The sequence below is a fragment of the Arvicanthis niloticus genome, chromosome 10 (genome assembly GCF_011762505.2).
Source record: "Arvicanthis niloticus isolate mArvNil1 chromosome 10, mArvNil1.pat.X, whole genome shotgun sequence".
Lineage (NCBI taxonomy): Eukaryota > Metazoa > Chordata > Mammalia > Rodentia > Muridae > Arvicanthis > Arvicanthis niloticus.
In genome coordinates this window covers 22,201,840-22,220,330 of record NC_047667.1, presented here as the reverse complement: position 1 = coordinate 22,220,330, position 18,491 = coordinate 22,201,840, and the positions used below count along the sequence as shown (strand labels likewise).

General features: G+C 49.7%; 1 protein-coding gene across 4 annotated transcripts in view; it reads right to left on the bottom strand.

Annotated features, from left to right (window-relative positions):
* Positions 1-18,491, bottom strand: part of Pik3c2b (phosphatidylinositol-4-phosphate 3-kinase catalytic subunit type 2 beta) — a 65,044-nt gene that overhangs the window by 28,379 nt on the left and 18,174 nt on the right. For 3 of the 4 annotated variants that reach the window (XM_034513159.2, XM_076941175.1, XM_076941176.1), the window contains exons 2-11: positions 13,928-14,917; positions 10,694-10,794; positions 9,558-9,712; positions 9,140-9,260; positions 6,256-6,367; positions 6,024-6,103; positions 5,190-5,253; positions 3,366-3,512; positions 2,613-2,646; positions 1,018-1,213 (exon numbers count right to left, since the gene is read on the bottom strand). In XM_034513159.2, coding sequence (XP_034369050.1) covers positions 1,018-1,213; positions 2,613-2,646; positions 3,366-3,512; positions 5,190-5,253; positions 6,024-6,103; positions 6,256-6,367; positions 9,140-9,260; positions 9,558-9,712; positions 10,694-10,794; positions 13,928-14,830 — 1,913 coding nt within the window. In that variant the 5' untranslated portion in view covers positions 14,831-14,917. Of the gene's footprint in view, positions 1-1,017; positions 1,214-2,612; positions 2,647-3,365; positions 3,513-5,189; positions 5,254-6,023; positions 6,104-6,255; positions 6,368-9,139; positions 9,261-9,557; positions 9,713-10,693; positions 10,795-12,220; positions 12,518-13,927; positions 14,918-18,491 lie in introns of those variants that run through there. The other variant, XM_076941177.1, reaches the window with a different exon arrangement.

Here is an 18,491-nt window from a genome sequence, read left to right as displayed (position 1 = left end):
TCTTGATCTCTGGAGGATGCAGCATGGGCTCAGGGTGAGGACAACTAAGCCAGGCTTAAGGAAGTGTGCTTAGAAACAGCACCCCGATCGGGATCCCCAGACCCCCTAAGCTTTAGGACCACACTGAGTACAGGAGGGTTGTTTGTTTTGTTTGTTAGGTTGGTTGGTTTTTTTGTCATTTCATGGGAACGGCTGTCTAGCCTCCTTACAGTCAGTTCTGGCCAATCCATTGCAGCACACAGGCGCACACTGGTGTGTGTGTGTGTGTGTGTGTGTGTGTGTGTGTGTGTGTGTGTGTGTGTATGTGCAGGCAAGGGGGGGGGAGGAAAACGACACATGCTGCCATGAATGCCAGCACATGGGGGTCCCTGTGGCTCATGACAGGTGCCTGACAGAAGAGGTCAGAGAAGGCCCCTGTTTCCCAGGCTGCCTCCTTTGTTCTACACCAATCGCCCAGAGGAATACATTAAGTGAGAAACAAAGAAAGGAGGGGAAGGGAGGAGGGGGGGAGGGGTTGGTAAGGGTGGGATGGGGCCAAATGCCTATTCCCCCAGGCCCCAGGACTCTGGGGACCCAGAAGAAGCGCTGAGGACTACCAAATGGACGTCCTCCTCCACCCACCCTGCAAGGGAACCCCAGACAAAGGGTCACCCCCTCCCCGCCACCCTCATTGTACATCTGCAAGAGAGTGCATCCATTGGCGTGGGCCACACTCTATCTGGGAACTAGCCATCTGTCGCTTGTCTCCCTCAGCTGGCTTTGGATCTGGAGAGGGCAGAGAGGCTGAGGCAGCCAGGACTGGGGGACTGGCAGGTGCTTATCTATCTCCTAGGGGACTTCCTCTTTCTGAGATGGATACAGCTTAAGGTCCCCTCCAGGTACTAGGCTCATCCCCTTAGCTCTGTGGCACCAGAATGCCACATAATAACAACCTTCCTAAGAGGGAGAACCACAGTTAGAAAGGAAGAAGCCACCAGGCAGCGGAGCTCCGCCCCCCACCCCCCAGCTCTGACTCACCTGGTAGCCCAGATGATGGGAATCCGGTGAGTGCCATAGACAGTGAAGGCCAGGGCTCCAGAGAAGTGGCAGGCCTCTTGAACCAAATCATGCTTTCGGCTCCCAGGCACCGCTGTCTGGAAGTCTGCGTTAAATGTATTACAGTACAGCTCCACCAAGTCCAAGATGGCCGCTGTCAAGGCTTCTACCACCTTCTCTGTGAAGAGGGGAGGTCAGAAAGGAAACTCATTAGGACTCAAGAGGGGCCATTCTGTTGCCATGACACTAGCAGCATGGGACAGCTTGGGACAGGGATCCCTGAATGTCAGCCAATTTCTAATAGCTGTGACAAAACTTGGCCATGTGTGGAGAGATGGGAAAGATACAGAAGCACACACTGAGCTCATCAAGAGATACCCAGCTTTAAATGTAGGCCTTATACAGACACGTAGCCTTATTTAGTGCTACAATGGTTTTTGTCGTTGTCGTTATTCTTTTAAAGTCATTTTCTAGGGAGCCAGCTGGGTGGTTAAGAGCACTGGCTGCTCTTGCAGAGGACTCAGGTTTGATTCCCAGCACCCCCATGGCAGCTCATAACTCTAACTCCAGTTCCAGAGGCAAGGGTCCAACACCCTCTTCTGATTTTTTGGGTATCAGGTACACATGTGACACACAGACTTATATACAGGCAAAATACCCATACATATAAAATAAAAACAAATCTTTTTTTTAAACAAAGACTTTTCTTGACAAAACCAAACAACAATGTTTGGCAAGCCTATACTTCTCCAGGACTATGCACATGTGGACACACAGACACACAGACAGAGAGAGAGAGAGAGAGAGAGAGAGAGAGAGAGAGAGAGAGAGAGAGAGAGAGAAATGCTGTTAGCTCCTTGAAGACTTTAGAGGACAATTTATTCATCTGTGAAGTCCAAAGATGGATTTATTTTTAAGAAAGCCAGTGATAGGGCTGGAGAGATAGCTCAGTGGTTAAGATCACCTGCTGCTCTTCCAAAGGACCCAGGTTCAATTCCTAGCACCCACATGGAATCTCTCAGCTGCCACCAGGATCCAACATCCCCACACAGGAATACAAGCAGACAAAACAGCAATGCACATACAAAAATAAAATTTGAAAGAAAAAAAGAAAAGAAAACCTCAAGACACTGGTTTTAGGACAAGGATCTGCTTGAAGATTGTATGGAAAGAATCCTAGGATTAAAGCCTTCCTCTCATCTCCCAAGTCCTAGTCTTAATCGGAAGTGCAAGGGTTTGTGGCTGCCAAGAGAAAAATTACAACCTAGCAGGGTGATTTTCCATCTGGATTGAAAGATAAACTCCTCCTTGCTGACCCCCCTACCCCACTTCACCACTCTCTCCAGTAACACCATTAGACTGATTAGCAAGAATAATGAGAAAAAGATCTGTGGAAAGAAATATGGGCTCCAGCTGTGTCCACACCTCATATGGAAACACACACACACACACACACACACACACACACACACACACACACACACACACACGGCCAAGAAGGAAGAAGAATGTGAGCTGAGCTGGTGGCTGGCAGTTTCCAGTCTCTGTGGGACAAAGAGGGAGCACAGCATCCTTACCTCGGTTTTCCCTCACAGCCAACACGTTGGGATCCTGTTGGGGAAAGGAAGACTGAGAGTCAGACAGAGCCCAGGTCCATTTTTACTGCCAGTTGGTAGGGCTTTTCACAGCTGTGCTCATCTGGGCCAGGCAGGGCTGAAATGTGAGGAGCAGAGATTCCCCAGGGGTCGGGAGGGAGTGACGGTCTGTACTGGAGCCATGGGGTGGACGAGTAAGCAGATAAAAAGTCATGCTCACCCTAAGAAAGCCCTGCAAGGCTGGGGATGCGGAACCTGTAGTGCTAGCTTGCCTGCTTTTACTACACACAGATCCACCAAGGAGTCACTGATTCCCTGGCTCTGGGTATCCCCCTCCCCACTTGGTTTTGCACCCTTGTGGATAAGCAAACTGTCAAACAAAGCCTTTCTAGCCTTGGCTCACGCGGTTATTCCCATGAGGTTGAAGCTAGTCCAACCTCTATGCTTAAGGAGAGGGACAGGCTTGGCATCCCTTTCCCAGGATGTGTCTGAACTGCTTACACACAAATGATGGAAGAACCTTTCATCTATTTTTTAATTGTCCTGAGACAGGGTCTCACTGTGTAGCCCAGGCTGTCCTAGAACTCACTATGTAAATCAGCCTGGCTTAACAGAGATCAGCTGCCTCTGCCTCCCAAATTCTAGCTCCTACGAGAGCTAAATTTAGTCACGTGGCCACCAAGTTACGTGGTGATTCACTATCCCTTCTTCATGCTAACCCGTGGGTCCCTGTACCTTCTGGATTTTCGGCTGCATGCGTGAGGGGCAGGGAGGCAGCTGGTTGAGAGCGCCCGTGATCTCAGGAGTCTCCACAGCAGCCAGAGCATTGCAGATGGCCTTGACAGACTGGACCACCCGGTCAGCCTTCAGTGGGAAATCCCCCTGTGGGAGGCCATACAGTGAGGCAAGTGATTCAGCTCTCTGCCTCCCCCCAGCCCAGTCCTCAAGGCTGTGCAGGAGCTAATGACTCTAAGAGGGAATTCCAGAAACTAAGCTTTATTTGAGCAGAGATTTTATTTTATTTTTTTATTGAACCAAGCTTTGAGTGGGTCACATCCACACTCCGCAGTCTGTTGGCCACAGCCCGGAACCTTTTATTCCCGGTCTGCAGTGATAGGCTATTTGTGCTACACAAGCACACACAGGTCTCCACCAAAGGCTAAAGTGTTAGGAAATCGATTGTCGGGGAACAGCAAGGAGGTGACAGCAACACAGTGAGGCCCCCACTTGCTCACCCAGACTTCTCATACCTCACCATAAAATGTTCAGGCCAAGCCTTCACAGCCACAGGCATACTTTGTGTCTCCCCTCCCCTCCACACTTTGCCTCCCAAGTGCTTTCTCATCAGGAATCTCCTCCTGTCTGACTGTGACTACTTGTGTCAATTCAGATTAGGGACTAGGACAGCTACTCCTTCACAAGGTCTCCCCCTCCCAACCCCCGTGGTCATCTTCTTGCGTCTAATAGTTTTAGATGAACATTTCGTTTCTCTAACCACACAAGCTCCCGGAGGCTAAAGCAATTCTTGGGCTATGCACCTTTCTCTCCCCAACCCCCAAACTAGCACAGAACACTACAAAATGGGCTAAGAATGCTTGTCAGTGCCCCTGTTGTTGTAGACGATACTACAGAATAGATTCTAGCAGTGCATGAAGGGCGAACTAGACATCGACCCAGAGGACGATCTATGATTGAAATATCTATCATAGATATCAGAGGGAAGAATCTATGATTGAGAACTGGTCTGAGGGGACAGGATTGTTATTTTACTTGTTTTTTTGAGACAAGCTCTCAGTATATAGCTCTGGCTGGTCTGGAACTCACAGAGTAAACCTTGAACTCAGAGAGGTCTGCCTGCTTCTGCCTCCCAAGTGCTGAGATTACAGTTACGTGCCACCATGCCAGCCAAGGGTTTTAACTTTGAAGACCACTTCCAAAGAACTCTGCTTTAGCTTCAAGGTATTTGGGGAAATGGTTCCAAGGCTGGTATTTCCATGTCGGTTCAAGAGGAAAAGGATCTAGTCTTGAGACTTGCCACTTTCCTGAGGGTGTATGTGATGGGCTTTCAACAGAACATCTTTTTGTTGTTGTTTTGTTTTTGTTTTTGGAGACAGGGTTTCTCTGTGTAGCCCTGGCTGTCCTGGAACTCACTCTGTAGACCAGGCTGGCCTCGAACTCAGAAATCCACCTGCCTCTGCCTCCCAAGTGCTGGGATTAAAGGCATGCACCACCACTGCCCAGCTTTCAAAAGAACATCTTAAGACAGTGTTCCTGGGCACTTTTGACAGAAAAAAAGGCCTGGTCCACAACCCTTAGCTTAGAGATGCTCTACCTCAGAGACAGCAATCAGACTTTTTCACAGAAGGACAGAACACCTTCTTACACACTTGCTAGATGTTGGTTTGCTTGCCCAGAGCCAGAAGAATGAAAAGAGGTGTCACTGACAGCCTGCCATCTGATCTCAGGAAAGAAAGGAACTTCTAGCAGCTCCTTGCCGGTCAGGCCCAGGGTGTCCGGTCAGGCCCAGGGTGTCCGGTCAGTCCCGGGGTGTATACTCACGTCAGCCAGCAGGAAGGCATCCACCTCATTGTGGTAAGTGTCAAACAGAAGACTCAAGGCCTGCCTGGGGATATGTGGTGAGAAAAATCACAAGAGAGATCACAAAAGATTCATTGCCCTGGGAGTCACATGCTCTCCCTGCCCCTTCCTCTGTTCAAAGATCAGACCCTGATGTGAAAGGGTTCCCTCTCTTTCCATGCCCCATGAGGATGGGAAAAGGGTCCTTTCCTCGTGGCAACCTCTTACCTAGAAAAGGACAGAAAACTTATTGGGGCACTGGTTCTCAACCTGTGGGTCTCGACCCCCCCAATAGGGGTCCTACATCAGAAATGCACATTAAGACTTGTAACAGGGGCTAGAGAGATGGCTCAGTGGTTAGGAGCACTGATTGTTCTTCCAAAGGTCCTGAGTTCAATTCCCAGCAACCACATGGTGGCTCACAACCATCTATAGTGGGATCCAATGCCCTCTTCTGGTGTGTCTGAAGACTGCAACTGTACTCATGCACATTAAATAAATAAATAAATAAATAATAAAATAGAGTTATAACAGTAGCGAAATTATAGTTACGAAGTAACAATCAAAGAATTGTATGGCTGGGGGTCACCACAACATGGGGAACTGTAGTAAAGGGTTACAGCATTGGGAAGGTTGAGATCTTGCTGGCAGGCATAGAGGAAAGAAAGAAGAAGATGTGCCCTGGGACAGGGGCATCCCTGACAAGTTTCTAGACATTTACGAGAAGCTGTCATTCTAGCTGGAAGCTGGGCAAGTATATCTAAGCCATCCCCTCAGTTCCTGCTTGGACTCCACCCAAGTGGTACCCACTCTCACCTGCTAATGGTCTGCTTGACTGGCCTCTCTTGGAGATGAATGAAGTAGTTCAAGGTGGAAGGGCTCTGGTCATCATTCACCTGGGTGAGTGAGCAGTGCCCTGGTCAGGCAGAGATGATGTCCTTTTCTCAGCCTAGGATACCTACCCCATTCCCTTAACATGTTCTGAATCACCCTCTGCCCATTCTACCAGCCCAGGTATGTGCAACTCTCAGCCACTTCCAACACGTACCGTCCGGGCCAGGTCGCTCCGGATAGCCTTCTGCTCCATCAGCTGTAGCCGGATGTTGATGTCAAACTTGCGGCAATATTGGATATACTCATGGCTTCCCAAGGCATGCTTGCTGGTGGGGTGGGGACGAAACCATCAGTGCCTTAAGGGCTCAGTGGGAGGAGGGATGGGTACTTTAGCTTGGGGAGAGACAGCCAGGGAGGAAGGAAGGGAGGGCAGAAGGGAGAAGGGGAAAGGCCTATGGGAATGTTGTGGTAAAGCATGGGGTCTTCTGAATAAAAGCCACCCATAACACTTAGCCCCTGGGCTACACAAAGAATGACTCACTGACTCATTCCCAGGATGCTACAAAGAGTTGGGGTACAGAGGGATTCCTTAGGGAGTGGTACTTTAAATTGTATTTTCCTGGCTTTAACAACCAAGAAAAGACAAGCTGAGTGACACAGACTCGTGTCCTCTTTTTTGCGCTGCTCACAAGGAGCTGAGGACAGACAAAGCAATCCGACTATTATCTGGAAGCAAGTTCCATCCCACCCCTCCCTCCACAGTCCCGCCAGATTAGGAATCCCCTGGGACTCTTAACACTTTCTAAAAAGTAGGAGCAGTTCTCACTGCTCAGCACCCACACAGGAGACCCTCAGTTCCTAGGAGGCAGCCTGCTGATCCCTCTGTCACCCAAGCTCTTCCCCACCCCCAAGATCACACCTTAATCTGAAAGGAAACCCACAAGAAAGGGCTGAACAAGCACCACTTGTGGGCCAGTACTGCAGGCCGGGCTAGACCCTAGCATCTGAGTAGCAGAGCCGGAAAAGAACTTCCTTCCTCAGCAGAGGTGGGAATCTGGACTGGAAGGGAAGGGGATGGAGGGGAGCAGAAGGGAAGAGGGATACAGAAACTTCTGGAAGTACAGAGCGGGGCCAAGTAAGACCAGCCTAGACTTAGAGGCTCTCCATATCCTGGGGGACCTGGTACCTGCAATATGAGCTCTGATAGGCTAAGATTAAAGTAAAAGTGAACTATGGTATGGGAAGGCTGGACTGTTAGGCGGGGAGGGGCGGGCCTGCGGGAGGGTCTGTGAGGAAGGAAGAGCAGTGTGGTAGAGAGGGGGAGGTAGCAGGAAACCCAGGCTCCCCTAGGACTGTCTCAAGGTTCTTATCACAGAGCTGCCTGCATCCTGGAGCAACACCCCCTTCAGTATCAGCTCCTCCAGCTCAGTGAAACAATCCTGAGGGCTTCCTTGGGAACTAGCAATTTTCTGGAAACTCCTGAGGGCCCTTTCTACCCAGGACCCAGCACTATGCTGGGTAGCAGGGTAGAACCAGGGAGGCACGGCCCCAGTGACTTCAACTTGTTTATGAAAGGGCTTTGGCTATGTGGCACAAATTGGGGTGGAGAGAAGGGGAGGACGTGACCCAAGGACCACTGCCTGGTGTCATGCCTTTGGGAATCTTCCACTTGACATCTCCACTACCTCTGAGACTCCAAGGCTCCCGGATTGGGAGTCTGCAGGGAAAATATGGCATCTGTGTACTTGGGAGTCCCAGGAGTCCTCCCCTGGGGTCAGTCCTTTGTTGCCTGTATCCAGTGACTGCTCAGGAGGTCCTCCTTACTCTAACTCCCATCCCCTCTGTCCATCTGTCTCTGTCTGTCTATCTGTGCACACACAGATGGAACCCAGGGCTTCCCCCATGCTAGGCCTCATCTCTAGCACCACTACATCCCCAACACTGAAGAGCAAGCTTCACAGATGGTCAATGGAAAGCCAGAACTGAGTGTAAACTGTTCTCCAGAGTCTGATTTACCCACGATAGCCCTGGGCCCAGCACTAGCATTTCTAGGAAGCCCTGTGCCAGGACCCCTCCCTGCCCCTCTAGAGGAGGCAAGAATACAGCAAACACATCATGGAATGTATTTGTGGATGCCCTGGAATTATATCATGACAGGCCTGTTTCTTTTCCCTCAGTTTCCAGATAAGGATGCAGAGGCCAGAGAGCAGTCATTATCCCTAAGGTAATGCTGAGGAAATCCATTAAGAAATGAACCTTTAGTTCTGACTATCAATCCTGTGCTCTAACCACAGACAACTAAGCCTCCATCTAGACTTGCTCGAGGGAAAATGCAGTGGCAGTTCACAGGAACCGGTAAGGAGGTTCCTGTCCCTATTCACAAGGTCTCTTTCCTCCAAGGGGGACATGGATGGTGGGCAGCTTGGGTGGAGGTCAGCAGAACTCCTGATGTTTGTGGCCACATCATCCTACCCCTGGGGGTGGGAGCCCTGCCCACCCCACTCCAGTTTTCCACAGTTCAGGGTAGTGGAGAGGGCTTTTCTTAGCTGGTCCCACATCACACTTTCCAGGGAGGCTGCCTTCTGTAGAGGGCACTGGCTGAGGGAGCTGGAAGCCGGCCTAGGAGGAGGCTAAACAGCTGCACAGGCCAGTGGAACCAAAGGCAGAGAAAGGCACGAGCGCCATTGTGATGTCTCCCTTTGGTTCTGCCCGGTGGCTGCATGCCCTCTAGAGTAAGAGATGCCACCTGCCACTGCCCCTAACCTGCCCCCACATATGATGCACATCTCTCCTCCAGCAGAAGCCTGCACACAGAGACCTCATCTTTGCTTAATCCCAGCTCCAAGCTCTTTCCACGGCAGTTTTGGCTCAGGATCCAGCCAACCCAGCTGGAAGATGGAGCTCCTGGGGAAAGTGCGACGTGGCTGAGAATGTGCCCAGGAGGCGGGAGTCCTGACTGCAGGGCTGAGTCCTGACTGCTGGGCTAGGGAAGTGCAGCAAACCCTGAGCCAAGTATAATTCTCTAAGCCTCCCTCGTTCTTCCAACCAGAAGGCAAGTGTCACCTCTGTCTCACAAGACCCTGGCCCCATTCACTCACTTTTGCAAGAACTCCTCCAGCCCACAGGGCTTCAGCACAAAGTCGCCCACGTCTACTTCCCTCAGTTCATCATGGGTGTAGCAGAGAGTCTGGTAGATGAGCAAGTCCACAGTCGAGGAACCTGGAAGGGGTAAGGCAAAAGATGGAGGGCAGTGACATTGGGCAACTGGGACAGACCCTCCCCACCTCAATCCTTTATCACCAGCAAAGTGGTCTCTAGTACCCACCGGCAGTCAGACAGAACAGACGGATACACAGCTTGGGGTTGAGCAAAGTTACTATATACCCAGAAAGCTGGCCCTTCAGAAACGTCCTCATTCAGGCTACAGAGTGAGGTGAGAAACAAAACCCTCCAGTCTGGAACGGTCCTCCCTTGCCTCAGCTCCAGGGACACTTGTGTAACCCCCGACTAACTCACAGTTGCAGGTAAAGGTGAGTGGCTCCCGAAGACTGTCACATAACACAGTCACTTTCAGGTTGACCTCATCCCCAAGGTGCTCTGGGCTCGGGGTGACAGTGCTCCAGACACAACCAGTGAGGGAATAGTCCTGGATATCAGAGCCCGTTCGAAGGCTGTATAGGAAGAAAGGAGGGAGGACTCATGAGTGTCTTCAGAGGGCCAGCAGGGCCCCTCCCACACAAAAGCCCATGGGCTTTTCTATCCCTACTCTATGGGCTAGGCTGGGGCAGTGGGATGGCAACCTGGGAAAGCTGTAGTCTTTCTGGTCATCTCTGTTACAGTAGCAAACCAATCCCCACAGTGTAACAGTATTGAGAGGTCCAGGGAGTTTTCTACACTAAGTTTAAAAGGATTTAACCAATAAGTGCCAGGCAGTGGTGGCACATGCCTTTAATCCCAGCACTTGGGAGGCAGAGGCAGGCAGATTTCTGAGTTCGAGGACAGTCTGGTCTAGAGAGTGAGTTCCAGGACAGCCAGGGCTACACAAAGAAACCCTGTCTCCAAAAACAAAAACAAACAAACAAACAAAAAATAATAAGTCGTTAGAAATCGGTTTCCTTCCTCTTCTGTATAAGAGAAGCTTTCTCTTCTCTGAGCAGTGTGTTTGCTCCTAAGGGCAGCCGAGGGTCAGGGCCTGAGGCAGAGGACAATTAGACTGATCAAGATTTGTGAATTTTTGTTTGTTTGTTTGTTTGTTTTTTCAAGACAGGGTTTCTCTGTGTAGCCCTGGCTGTCTTCACATTGTAGACCAGGCTGGCCTCAAACTCAGAAATCCGCCTGCCTCTGGCCACCCAAGTGCTGGGATCAAACTGGAACTTGCTATGGAGACCAGGCTGGCCTGAAACTCATAGAAATCCACCTGCGTCTGCCTCCCAAGTGCTGTGCCACCATACCTGGCAAACCTCTAAGATTTTATAAAAACCTTCAGACACCTACTAGAGAAAGGTCTTACTCTGGAATTTTATTTACTATAGCTCTTCTTCCTTCCTGAAGGATCAGGTAGCTTCACACACACATAGGCACGCACGCACGCACACACGCACATGCCCACGTACATCCATCCTCCTCCCCAGATCCCATCCTTCAGTTCTTACATATCCAGCATGTGGCAGAATGCAGCAACTTCCTCATCTCTCTCCTCTGAGACCTCAAATAATTCGTGGCCATTGGCGACAGTGTGGGGCCGGGAGCCCACCTTAAAAGGAAGAACAGCTGACTCAGCACTTTCCCCCCTCTGGACTCCCTTCTCTGAAGGGCCTCCCAGATGTGAAACAACAGCCTGTGTTTAAGGACTTTCAATGTAACATTGAAAACAGACACACACACACACACACACACACACACACACACACACACACTCACACACACCACCACCACCACTACACTACATACATGAAATCCAGAAATATAGTATCTGCCAAACTAGGACACCAAAGACTGAAAAAGAATTTGAAGCCTGGGCTGAGAACAGAAGCTGGGGCAGTGGACAAGAGTGGCCAAACCTGCTTTGTGAGGGGGGACATGTCTGACCAGCTCAGTGTGGCCATAACCAGGCAGTATTTAATACAGTGCTGAGATCAACCACGGGCAAAGCATTCTTGGGAAGGCTCCCAGAGACACTCGAGTGAGCTGAGCTAGGTTAGGCAGGTGTTCAGCCCAAATGGTCCCCAGGGAGGCCTGGCCTTGGACATCCAAAGCCCTGGAAACCAGACTCTAAGACTGAGCTTGTCAATGGTGGTATGACTCGGACACCTGTGCCTTCCCAGGAGGAAGACCAATGTGACAAAGCAGGGCTCTGGGCTGGAAAGAGCCTGACAGGGCTCCTTCTTTAGGCTCCTCAGAGACTTGCTGGTTCTAAGCAGCTATGGCTACAGGCTGCCTGCACAAATCTGTCTCCTTTCCCAGAACACAAATCTAGTACTGGGATCCTTAGACAGGTCCCCAAACCATCTCCCATCCCAGGACCGTTCTAAAACACCCGGGAAACTGTCAAACGAGCCCCAAGGAAGAACAAATAAGGAGAAGGCTAATACTGAGAGGCCCCACAGGCCTGCCCAGGGAAGCCACCCTGGAAGGAGGCTTCGGCTCCACAGATTCCCAGGCTGAGTCTGGTAAAGGCGGCAGGTTCTAACAGCTGCTCTGGGGAAGGAAGGGGGGCATCTGATGCTGTGGTTAGTGTGTGCCACCTCACCTCCCATCACCCCTTCAGCTGTTCCTATGCCTTCCCTGCCCCTCAGGGCAGAAGGCAGCAACCAAGCTCTTCACTGAATATTCTGACTGCAAGTGTCCCTCCCTATGGTCTCTCTCACTCCCCTGGGTGTGTGTAGGGTGGGGGTGACAGTACATGAAGAAGAAAGCAACAGCGGGGGGCAGTTGGCAGTGGGGGCAGTTGGCAGTGAGGGCAGTTGGCATGTGAGGCCCTGGCTTTGCCAAGCGTATGCCTGTGTTCCAATCCAAACAATAGTACCACTGTCAGCAATTAACCTATGAGAAAGAGTCAGAGAGAAAGAAGAGGCAAGAGAGGCCGGGAGGGAGAGGGACAAACAGAATGGCCACTGAAGGCCATTTCATACCCTTTCTGTACCATTCCCTGGCACCGTAAGAAAACAAAAGCCACTTACGTTTGCCCGGCTGGCAGGCCCTGGTGGCATCGTCCAATGCTGGTTGGGGGAGTCTGCCAGGCTGAGGCTGGCAGCGGGGGTACCAGGCTGGCATTTGGAGTTAGCCCTTTTCAGAGATGGCTCACTGAGCCCGGGATAAGTAGGATCCTTCCGGTTGGAAGCCCGGTGAAGGCGGGGTGGGGGTATAGGCGCAGAGCTCAAGGGGTCTCCCCTCCCAGCAGGCAGTGCTCCTGCCCCAAGCTGAGGTGGGGGGGACCACTGCCGCATTGCTTCCCCCACCCCAGAACTGGCAAGAGCTTTTTGCTTTGCCCTTGCTGCTTCAAGGAGAGTCCGGGCCAGGTCAGGCTCCCTCTCAGTACTCTGATGACACATGAGATGGGGGAGGGAAGACAAAGGTGACTACCACCTACCCCAGGCTGCCTGACTCTGTGAGCAGGCCCAGCTCTGTGTGATGAACTCGCCCCATCCCTATAAATAGCAAGAGCAGCCCCACCTCTGAGTTGAGCCTTTAAAAAGCCTGAGCTCCAGCAGCTCACCCTGATTAGGCTTTGAGGGACTCTGCAAAAGCAGAGGAAGGAAGGACCCTGCAGCTGTGTAGAGCTGGAATTGATCCCTAAGGCTGGACATGAGGTGGGAAAGCCCCAGGGCACTAAGACAAAGGGTAAGGAGGAAAGAGGGCTGGAAAAAGGGGTGGGCTGTAAGTTGCTACACGTGTCCGAAGCTATGTAGTAGCCTGACTTCTGGGAGCAGGGTGTCCATAAGTCAAGGGTAAAATAAGGTGGCCTTCATGCCCCCAATCCCCCTGGAGATACTCCTGACACTTCACGGGCCAAAGACATATCAACGCATCTGTAGTAACCATTTGGGATGAAGAGACTTTATATATATATATATGTATATGTATATGTATATGTATATGTTATACATATATATACTATATATAATAACATATACACACACATACACACATACACACACACACTGTCAGGCTTTTTCACTGAGGAAAGAGTGGGAAAAGACAGGTAAAAGTAAACACCCCCACAGTGTGACCACACTCACTGCTATTGAACTACATACTTTTAAATGGCCAATGGCAAACTTATCACATATATTTTTATCACAATAAAAAGCAGTGAGGAAGGGAGGTTGAGAGGAAGAGGGAGGAAGGGAGAGACTTTGGAATGAGACCAGGGTCTAATACCAGCTCTCCCACTTCATGCTGTGTGGCTCTGGAGCATCAGACAGGGTATTGTGGAGATCTGGATGGGGTCACATTCCACTAAACAAGTCGCTAACGATATGAGTGATTATCAGGGCCGTGCAGTGGTTGCCAGGGCAGAGCCTCAGGAGACAAAAGTAGCTCAAGTCCCACTCCACCATTCTGCCAGTGAGCTTGGTGACTCCTAACTCGGTCCTTACTTCAAGAAAGAAGTACCTAGTGACGGCCAATACTTCAAAACACCTGCCCCCAGAAGGGCTCTTTTGGCCATCACACTGAAACTTAGCCTAGAAAAGGAGCCAGACTTTCCTGATGTTCCTGGCCCTGGCGCCCATAATAAAGCCTAGCTTGGATACCTCCCCATCCTGCAAGGGCCCTGAGGACAGAGGGGAGGACTAAAGGGCAAGTGAGTTCTTTGTAGATCTGAATTAGGAATGGCAAAGATAAACTAGTCTATGTTCTGAACGAGTGCAGAGGAAGGTCCTCACCGGAGCAGCAGAAATCCGGCGGTTCTTGCCCGGCGTTGCATTTTTTCGGTTGGCATAGCGAGAAGTATAGGTTCGAGGGGGCACCTGAGGGGGCATCGTCTTGCTCCGGGCCACAGGTTTCCCAGAGGTGTCCTTGTTGAAGTCCAGGGGCCCTCGGCCCTCCTTCCAGCCCCTGGTAGCATCAGACGATATCTCCGAGTCGTAAGTGGACTTCAAGTTGAGCCTGGTAATTGCATCGTTGATGCCATCGTAGTCCACAGACCCCAGCATGTGTCGCTGTCCCTCTTCTGTGTCCTGGGCCCCTAGCAGTTTGTCAGATGACTGTTCCGCCAAAGAGAGACTGTTGACGTCATTAGGCTGAGAGATCTTGGAGTGTGAGGGAGATCCTTTTCTAGGAGGCAAGGGAGGGGCATCCCAGATAGAGACCCGAGGAGGGAGAGGAGGTGGGGACAGTTTCTTACAAGAGCCACCTGTGTCACCTGATCCTGGAGACAAAGAGCATCTCCCATCTGAGCCATCAAAAATATAGAGATAGTCTCCAGACAAGGAGCCCTTGGTCCAGGGGTCTGGGCCAGGCTGTGGATCCTGGGAGGTAGAGTTGGGAAGCTCTTCTGGTGGGGAGATGGAGTTGTAATTTAGGGTGGGATCAGAGCCAGAAAGACCACGCAAGAGCTTGAGATCGGACTGCCTGCCTGCTGGCTTGCTGTAGAAGGCTGGCTCATCCCAGCTGATAAGAGAGGGTTCTGTGTTCTGCTTGGCTCTGCTCTCCTCCTTGTGGTGTCGGAGCCGGGACAGAGCGTCATATTCCATCTGCAGGGCTTCAGCCATAGCCAGCTCTTTGCGGCTGATGCCCACCGACTCCAGGGACTTCCAGTGCTCCCCATTGCCCTGAGTCGAAGACATGATGAGGGTGGGGGCACAGGAGACGACGAAGCCGTCTACTTCCTGCCAGTGTCAGGCCTGGATGGCAGGTACATGTTGTCTTGGGACCTGTAGGCAATGGACAAAAATGTAATTTAGTTACAAAGCAAGACTTAACCAATAATCTGATATTGTGACAATAAAGTGACATAATCTGGGCCACTGTTCCTTTCCTCAATGCCCACATCAGAAGTAAAGAAACAGAAAAAGGAAAAAAGAGAGACCAGGGCAACCTTATCACAGCTATCCAGCCATCCTTCTATCTCTGGTCCTAATTCCTACCCTTCCTTCCATTAGATGTGCTTCAAAGAAAGAAAGAAAGAGGTAGGGCCGGGCGGTGGTGGCGCACTTGGGAGGCAGAGGCAGGCGGATTTCTGAGTTCGAGGCCAGCCTGGTCTACAGAGTGAGTTCCAGGACAGCCAGGACTACACAGAGAAACCCTGTCTCGAAAAAAAAAAAAAAAAGAAAGAAAGAAAGAAAGAAAGAAAGAAAGAAGGAAAGAGGTACTTAGTTTATTCCTTTTAACAATTATCTATCTGTTTGCTCTTAGGGGAAGGTATAAATGCCACTGACATATATAGATCAGTGAACAACTTTCATGAGTCCTTAAAAAACAGGTACTTAATCAGCCAAGAGTGAAAGGGGAGACAGGGACTCTTCAGTCTAAGAGGACAGTTGTCTAGGGCCAGACTCAGTGGTAGACTGTCTGTCTGTCCAGCATGCATGAGGTCCTGGCTTCCACCCCCAGCACTGCCTAAATCAGTGGTTCTCAACCTTCCTAATGCTGTGACCCTTTAATACAGTTCCTCACAGTGTGCTGACCCCAACCATAAAATTATTTCATTGCTATTTCATAATTGCAATTTTGTTGAAATACTTGTATTTTCAGCATAATACATAATGAAATACTTGTATTTTCTAATGGTCTTGGGTGACCCTCATCAAAATGCCATTTGACACCCCCCCAAAGGGGTCACAACCCAAAGGTTGAGAACCATTGGTCTAAAATGTCTTTCAAAAATTAAGGTTAGATGTGACAGTGAAATGATTTAGTAGTACAGGCTGAGGACCTGTGTTCAAGCATCAGAACACCTGAGAAGACAGAACCTGGTCCTGAAAGTTGTCCCCTGACTTCCACGCACGGGCTGTGGCAAAGCACCACTCCCCCCCACACACACACTCACATACTTCTATTATATATGCACATAATAATACAGTTAAATTTTTTTAATTAGAAGGGGAAAGGTTCTATTGAGAAGGCTTAGTGGTAAAACATTGACCTAGGAGGTACAAGGCCCTGGGTTTGAACCCCAGTGCCATATGAAGGGAAAAAAAAAAAAAGCCAGGCATGGTGGCACATGGTATAATCCAAGCATTCAGGAGGTAAAGGCAGAAGCCAGGCATTCACGGCCAGCCTGGGTGACCTGGGAGATGTTTCATAACAAGAATTAACAAGAAGGGGCTAAAGAGATAGCTCAATGGCTGACAGCATTGGCTGTTCTTGCAGAGGACCCATGTTCAGGTCTCAGTACCCATATGGTAGCTCACAACTATCAGTAACTCCAGTTCCAGGCAATCTGATGCCCCCTTCTAAGCTCCCAGGGTAACAGACACACATGCAGTGCACATTTATATATACACGCAGGCAAAAGTGTCATGCACACACAATAAAAAATACATAAATCTAAAAGTTAAAATTAGCAAAGAAAGCCGGGCGGTGGTGGCGCATGCCTTTAATCCCAGTACTTGGGAGGCAGAGGCAGGTGGATTTCTGAGTTCGAGACCAGCTTGGTCTACAAAGTGAGTTCCAGGACAGCCAGGACTACACAGAGAAACCCTGTCTCGAAAAACCAAAAAAAAAAAAAAAAAAAATTAGCAAAGAAGCTGGGCGATGGTGGTGCATGCCTTTAGTCCCAGCACTCAGGAGTCAGAGGCAGGTGGATCTCTATGAGTTCAAAGCCAGCCTGGTCTACAGAGTGAGTGCCAGGGATACTCAGAGAAACCTTGTCTCAAAATCAAGACAAAATAAAATAAAACACCCAAAAATTGGCAGAAAAGAAAGGCCAGGGGCTGGTGAGATGGCTCAGCAGTTAAGAGCACTGACTACTCTTCCGAAGGTCATGAGTTCAAATCCCATTACCCACATGGTGGTTCACAACCATCCGTAATGAGATCTGATGCCCTCTTATAGGGTGTCTGAAGACAGTTACAGTGTACTTACATATAATAAATAAGTAAAAAACCAAAAAAAAAAAAAAAAAAAAAAAAAAAAAAGAAAAGAAAGGCCAGCTCCCATGCAGTCACACGCGGCTAGCAGGACGTAAAATGACGTAACCACTTTGGAAAGGACAGCTTCCGACAAAGGCAAGCACAGGTCTGCTTATGACTCGATCGATCGCAGACTTGTGCACAGATGTTAAAGACAGGATTGGGTTTGTAGCTCGTCAGTAGAATGCTTGTCTGACGTGCACAGGCTCAGTGTGACACTCTAAATAAGTACAAAACAAAACAATAAGCCTCAAATAGTGAATGTAGAAGCTTTACTTATGCTATCACTGTGATGGTTAGAATATGCTTGGCACAGGGCGTGGCACTCTTTGGAGGTGTAGCCTTGCTGGAGTGGGTGTGGCCTTGTTGAAGGACTCTTCAACAAGTGCTAAAGTATGTCACTGTAGGGGTGGCTTCTCCTTGTTGCCTGGAAGCCAGTCTTCTAGCTGCCTTCAGAACGAGATGTAGAACTCTCAGCTCCTCCTGCCATAATGATAATAGACTGAACCTCTGAACCTGTAAGCAAACCCCAATATTTTTTTTTTAAGATTTATTTATTTATTTAATGTATATGAGTACACTGTAGCTGTCTTCAGGCACACCAGAAGAGGGCAACCGATCCCATTACAGATGGTTGTGAGCCGCCATGTGGTTGCTGGAAATTGAACTCAGGACCTCTGGAAGAGCAGTCAGTGTTCTTAACCACTGAGCCATCTCTCCAGCACTCCCCTCCCCCACCCCCAAGTCCCAACTGAATGTTGTCCTTTACAAGAGTTACTGTGGTCATGGTGTCTGTTCACAGCAGTAAACCCTAACTAAGACAATCCCCAAACTAGAAATGACCCAAATGTCTATATGGTGATTCTTTTGAAAATGTGAAGTCTGGTGGGAACTGGAGCTCAGTTAACACATGCTTATCTAATGTATACAAAGCCCTGGGTTTGATCCCAGAAACACATAAAGCCAGGTATGGTAATGCCTAGGATCCCAGCAGTGAGGAGGCTGAAGCCAGAAGATCAGAAGTTCAAAGTCATCCTTAGTTGCACAAAAAGCTTAAGCCCAGCCTGAGCTCCTTAAGACCCTGTCTTAAACAAATCAAAAAGTGATCCATCTACATATGTAGCATCTAGTGTTGCTTAGCAACGAGAATGAATGAACTATTGACAAATGCAGACTCGTGGATGAGTCCCAAATTAACTCTGTTGAAGAAAACCTGCCAGACTAGAGTATGGGTACGCATCACTGCATTTACAGGAAATTTCTGCAAATGGAAACGGAAAAACAGATGGGACCTTACCTGGGAAGGAGAGGGAGGCCTACTGCAGCCAGACGGGAACTTTGGGAGTGATGAACATGCTCATTATCTTTTTTTGGC